Below are 18,083 nucleotides of genomic sequence, written 5' to 3' on the forward strand. Positions count from 1 at the left end.
ATCGGATTGTTTTAACATGTATCCTTATAGATAATGTCTGTTTTATATTAATGTTTGAGTATTGTTGGGTTTAATGTGTTTATGTTTTGTTTAAATTTAGTTAGCTTACGAAAGATAGACTGTAATTTTAAACGCCATACAGGCGTTGCAAAGGCCAATATGAAGGGAGAATTGTAATGGGTCAGACCTTATTTTCCAGTTTAATGTAAGTTTTGTTTGCTACTTTAAAATGAATTTCGTTTCGGATAATTTGTCTCTTAATTTTAATCGATGTTTTGTTGATAAGTTTTGTGAATATAAATTAATAAAAACAATAAACTCAACGTCATTAATATATAATGCTCGTTTTTAGGCGCTATTTCTGTGTTGCTAGCGGAGGACGTGCACGGACCTCGCACACTTTTAAAAATTAATGCAATAAGCATTTCTGGTAGGCTAAAGCAATACTTCACATCTTACTATGCTTGATTGAAGTTTGCATTTGCTGAAATTTATTTTTGCTTCAAGTTCGCTACTGTTTAGTACTGTTCACTTGAATGCTTTCTTTTTAAATCATAAAGACCTTTCTGTTTAGTTATAAAATCAAAATTAACCTATAAATCATATTAATATGTTGTAGGGGGGAGATAGAACAGTATAAGACTTTCCCAAACACATTTTTATAGGTTCAAAAATAGTGTCTGTTATAGTTGCCAGCAAAGGACCCATGTATGACTTTTTGTCAATATCGCACACCCCTAGGCTGCATAAACGTGCAAAGGTAAGCTATTATTAGAGTAATACGTTATTTTACACTTTTATGCGCATGCCCAGTTACGTGATTGGTCATGTTTCATGCGTTTATGGTGGTGTATAGTGTGGATGAAGATTCTTTTTAAAATGCCAGTATAAACGAGGATCGTTTTCATTTTAAAATGCCGTTTTAAAACGCAAATGCTCTAATGTAAACATGACCTAAATAGGGTGCACACTGCTGTTTTTGCTGTACATGACAGGGCAGCATAACACCTCGAATTTATCGAAATATTGCACATATGCATATCACAATAGTTTGCAATAACTTAGTGATTTTAATTATTTAAAGGGTTTGTATAGTCAAAGTTTTAGAAAAGACATTGACACATGAATAGTAGTGCTTGTGTTTGCCCTGACGTGTGGAAGAAGATCAATAATCAGAAACAATGTGAATGTTTTAAATAAATAAATAGATAGATAAATAAATTTATAATTTTCAGTTTTTAAATATATTAATATATAATAATAATAATAATAATAATAATATATAAGTTCAAATTAATTTACAAACGTAAAAAGTTGCTTATCCTATGCCATATTATTTAGCAAGTTAGGGCATATCGCATTTTACCGTACAGTCCTAGAAGTAGTCCTAGTATGAACAATGCACATTTTACTGCAATGCCAGCAGGGACATCTGATAAGGACATTAGGTTTTCCGTAAGCAGGTCCTAAACGTTTTAACCATATTTACTTTGTGACCCCAAACCAAAAGTCATGTATATGGGCCAGATTCGGTCCACTGGGAAATCCTACAATAGGAATCACGCCATCTACCGTCAATCATCCCGCTGTTACCCAATAGCATCTCGCTGCTTGGCGTTTCCATGGCAACAAAAGTAGCGTGAAGAATAAGCGGGGCGCTGAGGGTAACAAACAGCAAGCTGGTGGGGTTAGGCAATATCGAGTACACTGCAGTACTGTACCTGTCTAAATTTAGCTCTGGCCTCTTTTTCCTTCATGCGTCCATGTGCTACGAGGTAGTCGAACACCTCTCCTATAAGGAAAAGGAGGCATATGACAAATTTACATTTGCGCATTTTAACCATAATAACAGTTACATAAAAAAATTTGAGATCCCAGCTGTAACATGAGTTTCATCAAACTCACCACCACTGGCGTACTCCATCACCAGGTAAAGTGTCTTCTCTGTTTCTATAACTTCAAAGAGCTTTACTGTGGAGAGAGAGAGAGAGAGAGAGAGAGAGAGACATTAGCTTGAACCAATCCATAGTTTATTTTATTATTAGGACTTGGAAGCACACCAAGTATTTTTTGTTTATGTTCCATTGGTCAATACCAAAACCTTGAACTTTATACTGACGGTTTAATAAATGTAATGAATTATAGGGGACATTCTTAGAGTATGTGAGCCAAGCAATTGTATCTGTCTGCAGACTGCAAGACAGGAGCGTAACAGGATGAGGAGGGGGTGTAACTTGATGTTTTAAATCACATAGAACCACGCAAAGATGTCAAAACGATATGTTGTCGACAAGATGGTCGCTCGTATTTATTCAGCTGTGCGAATATTTTCGACACTATTGGAGATAACAGTTTAAATTTTTGAGAAAGGCGGCAAAACTAATTATTGAGGAATCGTTAAAAATGTAGGGTCAGATTTACTAAACGGGACAAATTAACATGAGGGTGCAATTCCAATACAGTGCAGATGGGAGTGGACATTTTTGCAGGTCATTTACTGACAAGGTGCACAGTAACTCTTTCCCCGCCATTGACGAGTTAAGTCGTCAATTAAGAGAAACGCTTCCCAATGATGAGTTTTATGGCAATCTGTATTTCGCTATTATCCACCAGGTGGCGCTCTTACCCAACTTATAATACCTGGAAGTATTCAATTAGGGCAAACAGTTCAAACTCTGTGTATGTTTTGAGGATCCCTCTGAATATGATCAAAAGTCCTTCACAAAAATGCAATTACAGTATCTCATTTCTAAAATTAGGTATTTTTGAAGAAACCTATACTGCAAAAAATTATAAAAAAAAAAAAATTCTTAGTATTTTTGTCTTGTTTTCAGTAAAAATAGCTACAAATTCTTAAATTAAGATGCTTTTTCTTGACTAGCAAAACGACCCAAGAAAATAAGTCTTTTGTTGATTTTGTGCATAAAACAAGCTAAAAAAATCTGCCAATGGGGTAAGAAAAAAATCTTGAAAATTTTTCTTAAACACTAAATTCAAGAAAAAATCTAGAAAAATTAGCTTACCCCATTGGCAGATTTTTTTGCTTGTTTTATGCACAAAATCACTTTAATTTGATATTTTTGGTCTAAAAACTACACTTATTTTCTTGGGTCGTTTTGCTCATCAAGAAAAAGCATCTCAATTTAAGAATTTTTTTATATTTTTTACTGAAAACATAATATTTTTTTTCTTAAAAAACATTTTTTGCAGTGTAGGATGAAACTTTTTTGTTTAAAAGTAAAGGGTCTGTTCTTTCATTTGATTATTTTCAAAAAAATATTTACAAGAAAAATTTTCTAAGCATTTTTGTTTTGTTTTCAGTAAAATGTCTAAAAATTGTTAAATTAAGATGCTTTTTCTTGATGAGAAAAACGACCCAAGAAAATAAGTCTAGTTTTTAGACCAAAAATATAAAATGTAAGTAATTTGTGCATAAAACAAGCAAATAAATTTGCCAATGGTGTAAGTACATTTTTCTAAAATTTTTCTTGAATTTAGTGTTTAAGGAAAATTTTCAAGATTTTTTGCTTACCCCATTGGCAGATTGTTTTTCTTGTTTTATGCACAAAATCACTTAAATTTGATAGTTTTGGTCTAAAAACAGTCATTTTGCTCATCAAGAAAAAGCATCTTAATTTAAGAATTTTTAGATATTTTTACTGAAAACAAGACAAAATACTAAGATTTTTTTTGTTGAATATCATTTTTGCAGTGTATGATATCTGATATCTGAAAAATCATAAAAAATGCTGGCCGATCTGCCCTGAAAAAATATTTCTGGCCATTACTGTGACTTATTCCCCAATGAATTCAACAGCAAGATAAAGCATTATATAGACAACAGCCTGATGATGCAGAATTGTTATCTTATCAGTCCTAGAAACAGGGTTTATTTATACGCACAGTTTCTTATTTCCCTTTCGATTTTGTGTTGAATTATGACCCAGAAATTTCTTTCTGAGAATCATTGAAGTCCCACATCTTCTAAAACTCTTTGACTGCTAATTTCAAACAGCCAAAATCCTATATCATTTCAATAAACAGATCAAATACAGCTGACAATGTGCCTGCAGCGATCATCCTCATCCCTGTTGACCTACAACAGCAGATATACGCCTGTTGTCTCTCCAGGAAAACACAACATGAACTGAAGGTTGTTAGAAATGTGAGTGACAGGCCAGGTTTAAGTAACACTACCCCACGACATCAAAGATGTACTCACAACACACGCAAACCAAATATAGTCACGTTGTAAATGCCAGCGAAGGCAATGCTTTGATTCTGTGACATGACAGATTTCGGTCAACACACACGCAGACACACAATGAAGCTTTTGTGCAATCATCTCTTGATGGGTTGGCATTACTTTGTTTAGTCTGAAAACAGCAAATCCAAGAAAAATCAACTTTTTATTTGATTAAAAATATATTTTCTATACGCTGCTACTGTATATTTTTTTACCAAAAGGCATTGCAAAAATGGTAAAAATGCACGTTAATGTACAAAGACAGCTGTAAATACAATCTGAATGAATTTAATGGCAGCCTCAAAAAAGAAATTGATTTGAAGCAACTGATTTGAAGAAAGTCAGTTTTAATAGCTAAATAATAACAAAAATATTTCACTTACATACAAAGATATTTACTTTTTTGTTTATTTTGATTACTACAACTGAAAGTTTGAAGTTTTGACAACTTTTAATATTAAAACCCGACAAGTTTAGAGTACTTAAAACTTTTGTGGAAACTGATTACCAACTAAAACATTTTAAGTAAATAATAATAAATTACAATTAACCCAAACTTAAATGTTTATATTTTACATTTAAGTACACTATACTTAACTACTGTTTTTCCATAAGTGGTGTTTACCACACAATGTGACTAAATATGTAAGTGTGAAGAAACTGCTCAGTGCTTGCATTGACATGATAAACAACACATATCTGACCTACAACCTAACCACAGGCACTAAACCTCTAAACAATGGTAACCACAAAACAAAAAAATAGCAACTTTTCATAAATGAATGCCTAACATTATTGAGTCATTCTCTTTACTGAAAACCACAAAAAATCACTTAATTTAAAAAAATTATCTCGTAATGCAGGTTCATGCAAAGCATGCTGGGAACTGGAAAACCTCCTCAACCAAACGCATAGATTTAACATTAAACTAAATTTTAAATAAATTTTCAGTGCCAGATTCTATCTAAGCATATTGAATGACAAAAAAATCATCACGACTACCAAAACTTTGTTACAATCTCAGAAAGAAATGTACAAAAGCTGTCACTGGGGCGGTATCCTTTTAAAAATTAGGGGAGAGCGGGGCACAATCTAGCGCTTTTTGGTTTGGGCTCAATCATTCAAAAAATATTTGAGTTTGATTAATTATATTTGTACACAAGCAACACGCACATCTCTGCTACAAATGAACATTTGAAGTTTGTTCCTATTACTTACCATTCTTGGACAATTACACCAAAAGTGCAAACGTTACAACTTACCCCATAGGTGGGGTTAATTGTAACAGGCAGGGGGTTAGTTGTAACACTTGCTTAAAATTAAGTTTGCAGGCAAATATTTCAATACTATTTTGTCTATATACTTGAAGTGGATATTGTTTATATATCTGTCTATGATAGACAAGTATCCACACTGTATTCATTCATCCAGGCCTTTTCTAACAATAGTTCAATTATAAATGGATGCAAATGTCTAAATATGTGAGAAAAAGCAGCACAATTATGACAAAACATTTTTTAATATGTGACCCAGTCTGTAATAACCATACTACAGTTTCAAAATCAAATTCTGAGATAATGCGCATCAAAGTCTGATTTTAGTCATTCATTTCATTATGATTCAATCTTTGACGTGACCTTAATCAATCAATATTAAAAATATGAACAAAAATAAATATGACACACGGTTTTTGATAAGACAGACACATTTATTTTGTTTGCAGCCAGCAATCATTCGTGTGTAGCCTATTTAAAACAACGGCAAGAATTACGCTAACATTAGCGGTTTTCATATCGTAAGTGCTGAGGGGTTCGTTGTAACACAGCGTTACGATTAACCCCGCTGGGTCAGAATATTTTCAAGTCCACCAAAAAAGTTTTCAAGAGCTGCAGACATATTTCAAAGTGATGCTATGTTTTAGTCAACAAGACACTTGATTAATATGACATAGCATTGGATTTGGTATCTTACAAACCCAACTTAAAAACCCCAAAAAAACATACGATGAAAAAATTTACTTACAATGTAAGTTTTTGCACCGCGCACCCCTGCAAATTTGTAACTAAAAAGTGTATATTAGTACCTCAAAGGTACCAAATTTATCCATATCTGTACCTAAACGTTTTTTTTGGGGCCTTTCCCCTTTATTTGATAGCATACAAGGAGAGGACAAAAAAGAACAGGGTGGAGAGATGTGTACGGGATCGGCATAGGACCTCAAGCCGGGATTAAATTCGAGTCGCCAAATGCACCTGCACCATACTGTATGTTGGGGCACTGCCTACACCATCAGCTCAGACAACATATTAGGATTTTTTTAAATGGTACCATCCCAGTGACAGCTTTTTAACCTTTATTTCTAAGTGCGTGTTAAAATTAAGTATTGTAAATAAAATGTATTTTTTCTTCTTTTTATGTCAAGTTGCTTTGAAACAATGCATAACACTATATAAATAAAGTTAACTGACTTGAACTAAACACAAAAGTTGACTTGTTATATAATGTTATGCAGGTCTTGTTATACTCAGTACTTTTTTATGTTTTTAGTGAATCGTGACAGAAGTGGTCACTACAAAATGAGTTTAAATTTCCACGTTTGTGTTCCTTGGAAAAATGAACGGCATCTAGTTTTGTAATGACACCAGGTTAAATAAATAACGACCGAACTCTCATTTTTGAGGAAACTTGTTGCTTTTTCGCTGTCCTGCCAGGCCTTGTGTTGTTTGACACAACCATATCCACATCAACAACACACACATCCTCTCCTGGCAACCTGCTCCGCCTTTTCCCTCATTTGCGAGAAAAGGACAAAAAGTAGGTCATCGCCGGGGCCGTGATAGCGTGTGACCAGACGCCATGCTCTCATGCAATCCAGACAGCCCAGGAACACCGAGTGAATCCCTCAGGCTGAGGTACAGTAGATGATGCCCGAACATATGCCACCGCAGTCCGAAGCAGATAAACGTGGCAGGCGTTGCTATAACAACCCTTGTGTTCCTCAGCCCACAGGGTTCCAGATTCTTGGAAAGACATTTTAAAGCAGGTACAATAAGGACTGATGACAGAAAGCAATCAACAAATCGTCTATTTTTTGTGAGACAGGTTATTCAAGGAGGTTAACGGAGTGAAATATGAATGAAAAAAGGTTTGGCAGCGCATGGGCCGTTGCTGCAAGTTAACCATTTTGACTTTGCTAACATGTTAGTTTCACACTTAACACATCAAACGCTTATACTAGTCCAGTCATTCATTTGTGAAACCTGCATTCGCTTCTATAGGCAATTTCTTACAACATGTTAAAATTGCCACTGTGTAGGTGTGAGCAAAAATGTGCCGTTTTGGGTATGTCCTTTAAAATGCAAATGAGCTGATCTATGCACTAAATGACAGTGCCGTGGTTGGATAGTGCAGATTAAGGGGCGGTATTATCCTCTTCTGACATCACAAGGGGAGCCAATTTTCAATGACCTATTTTTCACATGCTTGCAGAGAATGGTTTACCAAAACTAAGTTACTGGGTTGATCTTATTCACATTTTTCTAGGTTGACAGAAGCACTGGGGACCCAATTATAGCACTTAAACATGGAAGTCAGATTTTCATGAAATGTCCCTTTAAAGTATACTACAGTATTGTTCAGGGTTCCCACACCTTAGTTAACTTCAAATTCAAGGACCTTTCAAGGACTTTCCAGGTCCAATACCCTCAAAATCAAGGACTAAATGTGGGGACACATTTCAAGTGAGAGCAAGGTTACATCGTGTTACCTTTTAACATACATTGTTACAGTTCTCTTTCGAGGGAACTCGCGCTGCATCACTGCGGTGACACTTTGGGGACGCCTCCAGGGGTAAGTGCGTCTGAATGTGTATATCAAATTCAACCAATGGTGAGGCTTACCGACAAAGACAGGGTGACACGAGAGCCAGGAAGTATATCGCTATCTGAAATATTGCCAAAGACGGCGTTACAGGGATGCCGGAAGTATGACAAGGGAGACGCAGCGTCTCGTTCCTTTCTCAGGGAACAACAGTTACATACATAACCAGAGATGTTTTCATGTGTCAAACACAACTATGCAAAAAGTCATTTTGGTATGAATCAACATTCGCATACAGAAGATATAAGCATTTAAAGCGAACAGTTTAGCACGTGTGCTTAAAAAGTCTAAAATTTTTTATGATCTTATTATACACTACACAGGGAATAATATGGATTTTTTTCCAGAAATCTTCTTGCATAAAATAGATTCAAGCACTTTCAATGACCTGAATCTATGTATGTATATTTTTAAAAACTTCCCAGGACCTTGATTTTTTCCCCCTGATTCACAAACTTTCAAGGACCCGTGGGAACAGATCGATATACTGTACAATAAGTGAATGACTAAAACATTTCCACAATCCCTTCAGTCATGAGTGTAAAAAAGCCCTCCTCTTAAGTGTCTTATTGCTTTCATAAAATTTATGATATAATATAACTATTTTATTTAACAATTTTATTGCCCTGACCCTCGTCTGCTAGTTCCTGACACTATAAAGGTTAATAATTCTTCTCAATGTGTAGGTATGTTTTGCATAACATTGTATCAAACAATCACCATCCAGGACAGAAGAAACGCATATAACACAAACACCTGCTCACGTCATGAATGCAAAAGCCGGGGCAGCTGAGGGTTTATTAAGGTGGCGGGGTGACCGAGGGGCCAGGGGCCACATAGAGATGACATCACGAAAGAAGAGGGGGCTGGGGTGGCATGTGCAAGCTGTCAAATGATGGATGCTCAACAATGTGCTTTTGTGCCTGCCGGCTGGATGAATGGGAGCGGTGTGGTGACTCTGGGAACAGAGGAGGGAGTTCCTGCATTGGGGATTATAGAGGCCTCGGCTACAGACCGCTTTGTGCTCCACATTCCCAAACATCTCCACGGACAATAAGAGCTTCTGGAAACAGTTGAGATTGCTGTGTGACTTACCAATATTTGGATGATTTAGAATCTTCATTATTCGTACTTCCCTGAAGAGCTGCGGGAAAAGACAGAGAGTAAAATTAGAGAACAAGCATACAAACAGAAGTTACACTTTATGAGCGGGGCCGCATCTCTCACACACAGATTCAGAGCAAAGAGTATCGCAAAACACTTTCAGTGCTCTTTTCATTCAGTTTTCCTCTTTAAAACACCATTCTTGAACGGTGTAGTCTATGATGTCATCCCTAATTCTCTGTCCTTCTGTGACCCCCGAGATCCGCCTGCTCAAACAAGACCTCATGACACCCAAAAGGAAGCAGTCGTGATTTGTTAACCGTCACTTTTAGTGAATCAACAACACTCACACTGATAAATGGCCTTAAAATGCCTCAACGGGCAATAGACTATGCATACTGATGAAATACCTCACGGAGTAGGCTGTGTTTTTATGAACGAATTTGCTAGTAAATGTAAAACAAAATGTTAATATTTTTATTGTTCCCTCCTTTAAATGAAATATTATAAAACGGGCAGTTCTGGTTCTTCATTCTGATTGGTTGAAACGCGTTCTAAGCCGTGATAAAATACACCGGTAACCTCACGGTTCAGACCACATTACATAAATATCACTGCGCCACTGTTACTGCGTATTGATTTATGAAAATAAACACCACAGTCTTAAATCATATTTTTAATTTGTCTACAATTGCACAATTAATGGCGATATCCAGATGAATGTCAATAAATATTGTTGAGTCATCTCGTCGATAAAGAGAAAACGTTGTCTGAGGATTTTATAAGTCAAGTTCACACGTCCGCTATTATCCACTGGGTGGCGATCTTACCCAACTTAAACACTGACGCATTCACTGAAAACACCGTGTAGTACTGTTCATGGCTCCGTCTGAATATGATCTCTTACTAAAGTTCTTCACAAAAATGGAATTATCTCCGCTTTTAATAAAAAAATTTGAGAGGTGATAAGAGATCAAATGAAGGTAGGATGAAATGTTTTTTTTGTTTGTTTTTGTTTCAAAGCGGATGGTCTGTTCTTTCATTTGATATTTTATGTTTATATAAAGAAGATAATTTTCTGGAAGGCATTAAACTAAAACTGGGTGGCAACTTAAAAAAAAAAAAACGCTGATGGGGAAAGAGTTCAGCATGCTTCCAAGCATATTTGATCATCACTTCAACAGTTGCACGATATAAATGTTAATGTATAAATTAGATGAATGGTGATTTATAAAATAAACACCACAGTCTTAAATCATATTTTCATTGTGTCTTTGCTGTGTCTGTGTTGGTTGGGAACTGCGCTCTGTTTCAGTCACACTTGATTCTGAGGAACTACTTTGTTTGGCGGAAGAGTAATATTTGTACTAATATAATTACAACTTTTTTGGGTTTTATTTTATAAAATCCCGCTAACGTTATGCATATGAAGTAACCATTTTATAAACGCAATAAACCCCTCGAAGCGTTGGGTTACCAGTGCATTTTATAACAGCTAAGGGGGTTTAGGCACTCCGCTTCGCGTCGTGCCTAACAACGCCCCTTAGCTGTTATAAAATGCACTGGTAACCCACTGCTTCTCGGGGTTTATTGCTTTATTTTAGTGAGCTTCCCCTTTAAGAAACCAAAGAGAGTTCCTTAATGACATCATCTTTCGGCATAAACATAAACAAGATATTTTTATAAACATACGCCATTAAATAAAATGACAGAGTTGCAAAAACTTGTAAAAACAAGTTAAAAATGCTTAATTTGATAACTTAATGTAAAAACAAATGTTGATATGACTCATTGATTACATTTTTTTAAAGTGCATGACGACAGAAATATTGTCATGAACAATAACACAAGCGTTTTCATACTTCAGAAGAGAGCAAAATAACAGGAATGACTCCACCTTTCCTTCATCACATTCAATGTTCCATATACAGCTATTTAGATCTGTTCCACTATTTCATCTTTCCCTCCATCACTACTCCGTTCTCTCTGCTTTTTTGTATCACCACAAATTTCACCCCATCAAGCTTACTTCCTTTCTCTCTCTCTCTCTCTCTCTCTCTCTCTCTCTCTCTCTCTCTCTCTCTTCTCTCTCTCTCTCTCTCTCTCTCTCTCTCTCTCTCTCTCTCTCTCTCTCTCTCTCTCTCTCTCCCCTTTACTGTTGTTTTCACTCACTTGCTCAGTGTCTTTCTCTTTCTCATTCACTCTTAAGGCCGATTCACACGGTACGCGGCAACCGCGAGTGTTTAGTTCTTTTTCAATAGGAGACTTGCGGAAAGCGGCAAAACGGGGGCGGTTACAGAGGTGAAGCGGAGTCGGTCCACACGCCTTGCTCGTGCACCCAAAATCCTATTTCTTATCCGGACATGGTACTTCATGACAGGCGCCGTTGAAGATAAACATATTTGCACTAAATGCAGCACAAAACGCTTCCAATACAAGAGAAAAGCTGAAGCCGCGCGGCGATTTTGCCGCTTACCGCGTACCATGTGAAACGGCCATTACTGTCTGTCCTCAAAAGTCTCTCTCTCACCCTCACTCACTCACTCACTCACTCTCTATCTTTCCTTTTTCCTCTCTCATCTGTCCTCAAAGGTCTCTCACTCACACACTCGCTCTGTCGCTCACACACTCGCTCGCTCGCTCACACACACACACTCACTCACTCGCTCACTCACTCGCTCACTCTCTCGCACACTCTCGCTCGCTCACTCTCTCACTCACTCTCTCTCTCACTCACTCACTCACTCACTCACTCACTCGCTTACTCGCTTACTCGCTTACTCTCTATCTCTCCCTTTTCCTCTCTCATCTGTCCTCAAAGGTCTCTCTCTCATTCACACTCACTCACTCACTCACTCACACGCTTTCTCACTTACTCTCTTTCTTACTCACTTATTCGCTTTTTCACTCACTCTCTCACTTGCTCTTTCACTCACTCACTCTTTCACTCACTCACTCACTCACGCTTTCTCACTCACTCTCTCACTTGCTCACTCACTCACTCACTCACTCACGCTTTCTCACTCACTCTCTCACTTGCTCACTCACTCTCTCTTTCACTCGCTTACTCGCTCGCTCACTCACTCACTCTCTCTTTCTCACTTACTTACTCGCTTTCACACTCACTCACTCACTCACTCACTCACTCACTCACTCACTCACTCACTCACTCACTCACTCTTTCACCACTCTCTCAATCACTCACTCGCTCACTCACTCTCTTTCTAACTCACTCACTCACTTTCTCACTCACTCGCTTATTCACTTACTTATTCTCTATCTTTCCCTTTTCCTCTCTCATCTGTTCTCAAAGGTCTCTCTCTCACTCACACTCACTCACTCACTTTCCCACTCACTCACTTACTCTCTTTTTCTTTCTTACTCACTCTTTTTCTCACTCACTCTCTTTCTCACTCATTCGCTTTCTCACTCACTCGCTCGCTCTCTCGCTCGTTCTCTCACTCGCTCTCTCACTCACTTTTTCACTCACTCTTTTTCTTTTCCACTCACTCTCTCTCTCACTTTCTCACGCACTCGCTCGCTCTCTCACTTTCTCACTCACTCACTCACTTGCTTTCTCACTCAATCGCTCTCTCACTTTCTCACTCACTCGCTCTTTTTCTTTCTTTCTCACTCACTCACTCACTCACTCACTCACTCACTCACTCACTCACTTTCTTACTTGCTCGCTCACTCATTCACTCACTCTTTCCTGTACATTATTACCAGATAATTCACCCTCTCTCTTTCTCACACAGACACACACAGCACTAATTATTTTCAAGAGTCTGTTGTGTACGGCACACTGACGCATGTAGCAGCACACAATACGGCTAAAAGCGTGAGAAAGCCTGAAACGAACTAAATGTTGTGTGTCCGTTTTACAAAGTTCAATAGTCAGCGGTCAATGTAACAACAACAAAACCTACCAAAATCGATACAGCACTCTGAGCACAGAGTAAATGAGGCTCTTAGTCACACAGCAATGTTCTACAGCCAGCGATCTATATAAAAGTACCAGCATAAAGACTTCACATGCTCTCTCATACAACAGAACACATGGACATGGTCAGAACAACCTGAGCTGACATCAAAGCGGACATTTGTGGCCGTCTGCCCTGAACCCCAGCTCTACAGTACAGTAGCTGCCCCGAGCAGGCCTGATACAAACGGGGGCATCTAGTTTCCACATCAACAGGCCGTAGCGTAAAAGACTAAATTTAGCCGTAAACACAGGCTGTGACTTTGAACATGAAAGCAGTAACACAATCTGTTTAAGCAGCCCTACAGATGAAGGTACAGTCCGATAAATCTAGCACTGGGGGAGTAGGGAGATTTTAATTTACGGAGCCGTGGTTTTTATTTACTAATCTCACTGAAAGGTAAAGAGATACAGAAAAGTTGACTGCACAGATGGGCCTGAATGTTCTCCAGGGATTCCCAAACAGCTGTGTTACATGTAATCTACAGAGCTATCGGTTTTAATCAGTACGATGAATCCTTCACTAACATTAAACTACCTTCTAAAAAATGCTGGGTTGTTTTCAACAAAGTGTGGTTTCAAAAAGGGACAAACCCAACACATTGGGTTGTAAGTTAGCATATGCTTTGTTGTTTTAACCTATTGTTGGGTCAAATATAAACATGCATTCATTTAACCCAATGGGTTGTCATTGACGAGCTGAGCTTTTCAACCAAAGTTGAATATTTTTCAACTCTTGGCGCTCAGCGCTGAGAGCGGAAAAAACACTGAACGCCGGCTCTCAGCGCGAAAAAAAGTCAGCTGCTGGCTTTTTGCAAAACGCTGTGCTTCCAACTGAAAATTAGGGCTGGGCAAAAAAATCAATTTTTCGATTAATCGTTTTTTAAAACGTGGTCGATTAAAAATCGATTCTCAAAGAGCAGAATCGATTTTTTTTTCATATTTATTTCTGCAAACATTGAACGGAGGAATGGAAGCATTTTAGATTTCGCAAGAAAGACGTGTTGTGGCTTTTAATTTCTTTTTATTTATTACCCACTTGTAAACTGCTGTTTACTGTTCTTTTTTATTAATATAGTATTTGTATTAAATCGATATTCATTGAGTTGAATCGAGAATCGAGTATAAAAACCTATCTGAGAACCGGAATCGAAAATTGAATCGAGAATCGGAATCGAATCAATTTGATAGTTTGTGAATTGAAATCGAATCGATCCGGAACATCTGAATCGATACCCAGCCCTACTGAAAATATACGTCGGCCACTGGCGTAAAAGCTTTGGTGTGCACGCCCCCTAAAAGAGGGAAAATGGACTTTGTATATACAATGATGGATGGATATAGAATGCATTGCATGTTGCTTGCTTATTTTGATCAAAAGCATAATCAATGCCAGTCTACATGTCAAAATAAGAAGAAACAGCAGTAGTTACAACCACATAAGTTTGCGATGCAGTTTGCAAACGTCCCCTGGAACGATAGTTTCGGGAAACACGCGAATTGTTGAACTATGCTGAAACGACAAAACTTGACCAGTGTTGGCTAACGCTGCTTCCGGCAATAGCATCCTAACCTTTCTCATGCATTTAGGTTCGGTTTGCTGTTAAAATGCCATTTTGAACATTAAGCGAACTGTAAAAAATATATTTTTCCAAGTCAAAGTGTAAACACGACCTTAAACAATCATCTAAGCAGAGCATAACAACGGCACAACAAGCAACATCTGCTATCTACATAACTACAAACACTAGGGTGATCAACGATCATTGGCCCCTGATAACAGAGTTAATGGCATTTAAACTGGCAAAACAGATTAGCGAGGCCACGGTCTGGGGCTTTTCCTTATGACTCGATGAAAGCGGGACGCTGGGAGCACATGTTTGAGAAAAGAGCGCGCAGCAGTCACTTCTGCCCGCAGCCACAAATTACCCAACGCTAATGAAAGAGACTGAAGTCCCTGCTAATGAGCGGAATCAGCGGATGCCATCCAGACGTCTACGCTAAGGTTAAATATCAGCTGTTTAATACATATGCATTGTGATGAATCATCTGTAGTATCAGAGAGAGAGTATACTGAAGGTGTGAAGAGCCACCCAGCAAACCATATTACTTGTGACTTACAGCCATAGCTAAATATTTTTGTAAATTGTTAAGTCTATTTTAGTAATATATTACATTTCAATTAAACAATCATGGTACTGAACTGTGGTGCAACTAGCCTTGGATTGTTATTGCTACATTATATGCATTTCTTTGATGTTTTTATTAAAAAAGGCTCACCGTGCATTCACATTTTTTATTGGTATGTGTGTCCCAAGATCGAAACGATGACTACTTTACAGTACCAAATGAAGTGAGCTACAGGAAATTGTGAACACAGATGCGTGCACTTTAAATAAGTGTGCATTCCTCACATACAGTACCTATGCATTTACAAAAACATTTCTGTCAGGTCTCTCACACGCACCCAAGCCGCTGGGTGGATCAATGCACAATTGCTGCAAGCACTTTGGCCATGTGCGCACATTTCTGCGTGTCGCTATAAACGTGTGGTTTTCTCGTGCCCCAAGGCGGCAGCTACTTCCTCTGTTTCACTGTGAATAATACACTCAGTGATGTTCTGTGGGAAAACACACAGTGCTTCTGAATAATGCACAAAACAATGACATGTCCTTTTTAAAGCATTGAAGACCCTCTGACTCAATAAAAGTAGTTTTACTGGACGTGCATTCTTTAACATCTACAAAAAAAATATGGGAACACTTTCAGTCAGTGGGTTAAGTGCCTTTCTTTTGATCGAACCGACAGCCAAACGAGTCATATGCCATTAAAGAGAATTGCATCTCTGTGCAACTCCGAACTACAGAAAACATTTGTTTGTCAAAACGTAACAACTTGCAAGTGGGTTGCAAAAAAAAACATTTCCTGTTAAGTTTAAAAAACATCTCCCACGTGACAAGCATATCTATGTTGATTACCAAGTGATGAAAAAAGCAAAATTGCATGCTCATTTCCTGAAGTGAGTGAAATATTCCCACACACCACTGTAAAATACCAATCATACAATCTTAATAATAAAGAATGCCATCAGAGAACGATTTTTGGTTCTCTGAAGAACCATTTATGACAGGGGTTTTGTCCATAGGACATTGTAAAACAGAAAGGTTCTGTGGACTTAAAGGTGCCATAGAATAAAAAACTGTATTTACTAGTGGTGGGCGAAATTACCAAAGTCTTTCATTACGATAGGATTCATTTTATATCATGATAATGATATGTATCAGGGTAGAGTTTTTAAAAAAATCTTTTAATAAGGTTTTTATGTTATTAAAATCTTTAATGTCATAGAATTTTCATAATTCTTACAAAAAACTTATACAATCATAAAAAAGATAAAAACAAACAAAACTCAAGATCACTGAAGATAAACAGACAGTGATGAAGGAATGATAATAAATAATTATGTCTGTATGTATGTATGTATGTATGTATATGTGTGTGTGTGTGTGTGTGTGTATACACACACACACACACACACACACACACACACACACACACACATATATATATTAATATAATTCCATCTCTTTGTCTGATACAGGCTCAAACATAAGGTCTGTTTACACACACACAGAGCTACTGAAGGAGCTGCTATGTGAGCAGCCAATCAGAGCAGAGCTCAACATTATTATTCATGACCCTTTTCAAATCCTAGTTTTGTAAATGGACATTTTTGGATAATTTTTGCACTTAATGACGTTACATACTTTCTATGTAGATATCAAAGAATAATTTAACATATTATTTCAATGCATTCTTTGGAACCTTTAAAGGTTCTTTATGGAACCATAAAATCCAACATTTATTTTTGAAAAAGTGTATGCTTGTCACTTTCAACACAGTAAAACTGTCAGTAAAACAGCTTTTCCAACCTCACTCCCCTCCTCTCTTAGCACATCTTATAAACAGGAAGTCACTCAAATTCACATGCAGTCATTTGTACAAAGAAAAAATATACGGGTCAATATAAACCACACACAAAGCTTTTTCCACTATAGACAAATGTACTGTATGTAGCATACGAGTTTGCAATGGTAATAAAGAAAAGTTTTTCTCAGGTTCTCAAATGATTTAGCCTACAATTGACAAATAAAAGGTTACATTTTATTTTGATATTCACTTTAGACTTTAGAACTTTTCAACCACATGTCAACTTGAGTATTGGTAGACTTTTAGAAGTAGAGTTACGGAAGCGGTTAAGGTTAGTAGAAAAAGTTGATAATATACTTGCTAAGTTACTTATAGTCAGTTTAATGCAGATACAGAGCAGACAGTCTACTAATACTCCAATGACTGGTAACTTACAAAAAACTGCAAAGTTGACAAGTTGTTGCAAAGGTCACAAGCCTGGTTGTTTAACCACTAGGCCCCTACTGCCTAGGGCTAAAAGTGAAAATGTCTAATTGCGATTTTTCTGCCAGAAATTGCGATTGCAATTTGCGGTTGACTTTTGTAGCGGATGTAGATGCATCTGCCTTAGATGGTTAGATCTTACTGATACTGCTCATGGGTCTGGTGTTTAGCTGTATTCTTATTGGGGGTTTTAAAATATTTTTTATGAAAATAAGGAAACAAAAATAAAGAAATTAAAATATAATTAACACTGCTTTATTTTATGAAATGTAAAATGGTCTTTAGCTTGGACTATCAATATTTAAATAAGTGGGTATATTAAAGCTGCTCCTTTAACAAAAAGTTAAAATATTTTACTTATATAAAAGGGTGACTGAGTTTTACTGGAAAGATTTGTAAGCATGTTTGTTTTTTGTAAACAAATAACTGGAATACTCAACTTCATAATTATCAAAATAT

At 37.1% G+C, this 18,083-nt stretch overlaps 1 protein-coding gene across 6 annotated transcripts in view; it reads right to left on the bottom strand.

The window, feature by feature from the left end:
* mark3b (MAP/microtubule affinity-regulating kinase 3b) overlaps positions 1–18,083 on the bottom strand; it is a 66,888-nt gene that overhangs the window by 22,337 nt on the left and 26,468 nt on the right. For all 6 annotated transcript variants that reach the window (XM_065256320.2, XM_065256322.2, XM_065256324.2 and 3 more), the window contains exons 4-6: positions 9,221–9,269; positions 1,906–1,971; positions 1,722–1,792 (exon numbers count right to left, since the gene is read on the bottom strand). In XM_065256320.2, the coding sequence (XP_065112392.1) occupies positions 1,722–1,792; positions 1,906–1,971; positions 9,221–9,269 (186 nt within the window). The remainder of the gene's footprint in view (positions 1–1,721; positions 1,793–1,905; positions 1,972–9,220; positions 9,270–18,083) is intronic.

Source organism: Paramisgurnus dabryanus, chromosome 12 (genome assembly GCF_030506205.2).
Source record: "Paramisgurnus dabryanus chromosome 12, PD_genome_1.1, whole genome shotgun sequence".
NCBI classification, from domain to species: domain Eukaryota; kingdom Metazoa; phylum Chordata; class Actinopteri; order Cypriniformes; family Cobitidae; genus Paramisgurnus; species Paramisgurnus dabryanus.